The sequence below is a fragment of the Dipteris shenzhenensis genome, chromosome 21 (genome assembly GCF_047967505.1).
Source record: "Dipteris shenzhenensis isolate YYH24624 ecotype China chromosome 21, Dip_SZ_1.0, whole genome shotgun sequence".
Classification (NCBI taxonomy): domain Eukaryota; kingdom Viridiplantae; phylum Streptophyta; class Polypodiopsida; order Gleicheniales; family Dipteridaceae; genus Dipteris; species Dipteris shenzhenensis.
Genome location: NC_141616.1, coordinates 22,380,318 through 22,384,634, shown reverse-complemented (window position 1 = coordinate 22,384,634; position 4,317 = coordinate 22,380,318). Strand labels below are relative to the sequence as shown.

At 43.5% G+C, this 4,317-nt stretch overlaps 1 protein-coding gene across 1 annotated transcript; it reads left to right on the top strand.

Moving 5' to 3' along the window:
- Positions 1 to 923: 923 nt before the first annotated feature.
- On the top strand, positions 924 to 2,979 carry LOC147888634 (putative aquaporin PIP2-6). The gene is made up of 4 exons (XM_087392187.1): positions 924 to 1,526; positions 1,858 to 2,153; positions 2,291 to 2,431; positions 2,633 to 2,979. Exons 1-4 carry the CDS (start codon positions 1,238 to 1,240, stop codon positions 2,750 to 2,752), a joined length of 846 nt encoding a protein of 281 aa, XP_087248313.1. The 5' UTR covers positions 924 to 1,237; the 3' UTR covers positions 2,753 to 2,979.
- Positions 2,980 to 4,317: the final 1,338 nt, after the last annotated feature.

The window sequence follows — 4,317 nt, the reverse complement described above, 5'->3', positions numbered from 1 at the left end:
ATACGTTGGAAATGAAGACGTATAGTGAACGTTGGGAATGCGTGAAATACGGTAGAGCGATCGTTTGCAGCTACAAGGAAACGTTTGAACCGATAAGTGCTAGGCTGCTAGCCCAACGCTGTAAACAACTTTGTTGTTGATATAGTTTTAATTGAGGCAACTTAGATAACGTACAAACAGGGCCGGCATGTGCATAGAATATATGGAGAATGACACTCTAACAGCTTACAGCAAAGCCAAAACAAAAATTTAAATAGCATGCGGCGTGCCTGGTCATGCTTGTTAACTCTGGATTGCCATTGCAACCATTCATTTAAACCAATTTGATCGCTCAAACTGAGTTGCTGCTCCCATCGGTCTTTCAGTTGAGAAACTGCATGACAAATGGGAGGTGCTCAAATCTCTGAATCACCCAGCTCTAATCGAGTTCTTGAGATCGGCTCGTTAGAAATTAAGCTCAAAGCGCTCAAGTGCCGGTGTTGAAGTCGTTATGCTAAATAAGCTGAGGCGATCCCATACGGCAAACATATATAAATAAATCGACAGTATATCTAAATTGTAAGGACGTAGATGAAGCTACTTTAGCTACTACTATGATGAATCGTGCATTTTCTGATGCATGAACAATGATGTCATATTTTCCTTCGGTAGTTCGGTTCAAACATTAGATTCCAATACATGATATTAAAATGATTTTCAGGAAGCGAATTTGGGAGTCGGGACCGTTTGCTTGTCCTCTAACGATTAATTTACAAAGACTCGAGAGTCAGAATGAGATGATGTGATTTGAATAGAAACCTAAATGGGCTCGTGAGTCTTTTATTCCTGAATATCAGGTGCCAAAACACCATTTGCATGATGGAGAGGTGGTGGGAGTTTCGGACCTATTGATCCTTATCTGCAGGCCCCAGCCTTGACACGCCGGTTCTTGTCGACACCTTCCCTTTAAATAGACATCTTTTGCCAAGCCAGGCATCGCCCTTCACGCGTTGAACCCCCCAGTCCCAAGTCAAAGACTATAGACCCTTCTCTGCAACGTGACATCCCCGGCCAGCATTGGCCCCCTGTGAGATCTAGCTTCTGCATTCACTTGTGATGCTGATAGACCGCTTGCTTGTAAGCATCCTTCGGTATCTGCTTGCATATATCCTCTAGCCAGCAGCACAAAGTGCAGGCGAGAGGCTACATTCTCCAGCTTCTAGTTCAACCAATTTGAGCAGCTCAGTTTGCACCCCCCATGGCCAAAGAGGCTACTAATGACCCGGAGACTCAGGGCATCGTGCCCAAAGATTACACTGATCCTCCCCCTGCTGCTTTCTTTGACGTAGGCGAGTTCAAGCTCTGGTCATTCTATCGCGCTCTCATCGCTGAATTCGTTGCCACTCTCTTGTTTCTTTACATCACCATCGCCACTGTGATTGGAAGCAGCAACGCCACCACTTGCGGAGGTGTTGGCACTCTCGGAATAGCTTGGGCGTTCGGGGGAATGATCTTCATTCTGGTCTACTGCACCGCTGGAATCTCAGGTAGCTTGCTTTTGCTAATTAAACCTTCTGATATGTATTTTGCCTGCCACCAAACAGTGTGGAGTCCTTAGGGCCCCTAGCACTTCGTTCAATCGTCTTCGAATCTGGATCTACGATCCTTTCATTCATGGATGAAATTGCCGTGAATAGATGTACATTGTTTGATTGTCCTGTATTCCCAGGGCGCATTCAAACGGCTTTTGAATCGCTTGTTGTGCATAGTAATGAGCACTAGACTCGAAGAATCGAATAGCGCAGACAACATTGTTTCTTTCCTAATTTGTCTTGTGCCTGATTTCTCATGCCTTGGTTTGGTGATGAAATCGAGCAGGTGGACACATCAATCCTGCCGTGACGTTCGGCCTGTTCCTGGCGAGGAAGGTGTCATTGCCGCGTGCGTTCCTGTACATTGTGGCGCAATGCCTGGGAGCAATCTGCGGAGCAGGGCTGGTGAAAGGCTATCAGAAGAGCTTTTATGTGCAAAATGGTGGGGGTGCAAACTTTGTGCAGGATGGTTACTCAAAGGGGACAGGACTAGCTGCGGAGATCATTGGGACCTTCGTGCTAGTATACACAGTCTTCTCTGCAACGGATCCAAAGAGGAATGCACGCGATTCACACGTTCCTGTATGTACAAGTTCTTCTTCTTCTCTCTTGTCCATCACTTCTGTTTGCATTTTATACTCGGGGTCGATTGGGTTGCAACGGGTATGCTGAAGTGGAGACAGGCAAGGGGTGTGATGATCTCAATTGTGGTTGAGCAGGTTCTGGCGCCTCTGCCTATCGGATTTGCGGTGTTCATGGTGCATCTGGCCACCATTCCCATCACTGGAACGGGGATCAATCCAGCTCGCAGCTTTGGAGCGGCAGTCGTCTTCGGCCATCAGAAAACATGGCATCAGCAGGTGCGTCTCTCTCTCTCTCTCTCTCTCTCTCTCTCTCTCTCTCTCTCGGCACTGACTTTCTCTCTGCTTGTATCGAAAAGTCCTACAAATTAACGCCTTCAGCTTGTGTGAAATTGCTGTAAGTCGTGCTGCAGCTCTCTCTCTCTCTCTCTCTCAAATTCCTGTCGTATGAAGGCCTGATTCACCTCGCTTTCGTTGCAGTGGATATTCTGGCTTGGCCCTTTCATCGGAGCCGCAATCGCAGCTGGCTACCATCAAATAGTGCTGCGAGCGGGGGCAATGAAGGCACTAGGATCCTTCCGCAGTCAGCCGACCATGTAGGAAGATGATTTCCAGCCATAGCTGCTGGTGTTTTCCGATGTCAACAAATATTCCAATTTGTAGAGCTAGCCTAATTGTAGTGTATGACCTGTGCTGTATGTCTAGAGTTTCCATATTCATGGCCTTAAGTGTATATTACTTGTGCCACGACTCCTATTGCTACCACGACTAGCTGTATTATGGCTATCTCCTTAAATAAAGGGCTTGAATTCTTTTATACATTTTCATGTCAAAGACTCAATGAGGTATTATGTAATGCAAGCTAATTATCTATCTATCTAAGAGAGAACACAAAGAATCATAACATATGCTACATAAGAGGTTCCAAAATAAAATCCTTTCCTAAGACAGCCTATGAGTAACAAGCCTGCAAGCTAATTTTTAAAAGCAAACATTTTTGTTTGAGACCTTTTGCAACACATGGGGATTTAACAGATCATAGACAAATGTTTTAAAGCAGAGCACTAGATCATAATTGTGACATCTTTTGCGAGATAAGCAGCTTTCGTTACAACACATGGTACTTTTCAAGTTGTTAACCCCATGGGACAGCGAAGAAGGTTCCTAGGATATTTTGCAAGATATAGTGAAGAGGAAGGAAACAATGAGAGGATGACAATGGAATTCTGCTTTGACATATGGCGCAAGTGCTTGTAAAATGAGAAATAGGGAGAGTGGTGAGAAGGAATAGGGGTGAGCCCTCCCTTCAAAGGGTGCTATGTATAAAAGACTGAAAGTTTGACTTTAGTCTTCGGTTGTAAACTTGCAAGATTGAGGAATAGAAGCTCTCAACATTGAAAATCCCAACATGGGGCTTTAATAGATTATAGACAAACTTTATAAAGCAGCGCAACATATCATAATTGTGACATCTTTTGCGAGATAAGCAACTTCCGTTGCAACATGTGGTACTTTTCAAGTTGTTAACCCCATGAGCAAGTTCCTAGGAAATTTTGCAAGATAGAGTGAAGAGGAAGGAAAGAATGAGAATGACAATGGAATTCCGCTTTGACATATGGCCCAAAGGTTGTAAAATGAGAAATAGGGAGAGTGGTAAGGAGAAATACAGTAGACCCTCCCTTCAAAAGGTGCTATGTATAAAAGACTGAAAAAACTAACTTTAGTCTTCAATTGGAAACTTGCAACATTGAGCAATAGAAGCTCTGAACACTAAAAATACTAATTCCCACTTTCTTCCAATTCCCTAAAATTTAAGGCAACTTGTTTCAGTTGGAAGGGAGTTAATTGGGAAATTCATATGTTCAAATATATATTTGTGTTTTAATTTGGCTTAATATTATATAATTCTATTAGGATATTGAGAAGGTTACATATGAATCACCAATTTTCATGCATTGTGAATGAAAACATGTTCATATAATGGGATATTGCGAATGCTACGAGTGAAGTATCAATTACCATGCATTGTGAACACAAGTAGCTTGACCCATCTACGACGGGTTACAGACCCACTCTGTAAGGTCTCAAGGTGCTAAAATGTCATTAGTTTCAATAAATAGAATATCAAATAAAGCCACAGAGTGGGTTGGTTGGGGGAGAGAGAC

What these genes read in the sequence shown, in the direction of transcription:
- LOC147888634 (XM_087392187.1), top strand. Translation starts at nt 1,238, where the DNA reads ATGGCCAAAGAGGCTACTAATGACCCGGAGACTCAGGGCATCGTGCCC. An exon ending in CTGCACCGCTGGAATCTCAG is followed by an intron (nt 1,527 to 1,857) that starts GTAGCTTGCTTT and finishes GAAATCGAGCAG; the next exon opens with GTGGACACATCAATCCTGCC. An exon ending in CACGCGATTCACACGTTCCT is followed by an intron (nt 2,154 to 2,290) that starts GTATGTACAAGT and finishes GTGGTTGAGCAG; the next exon opens with GTTCTGGCGCCTCTGCCTAT.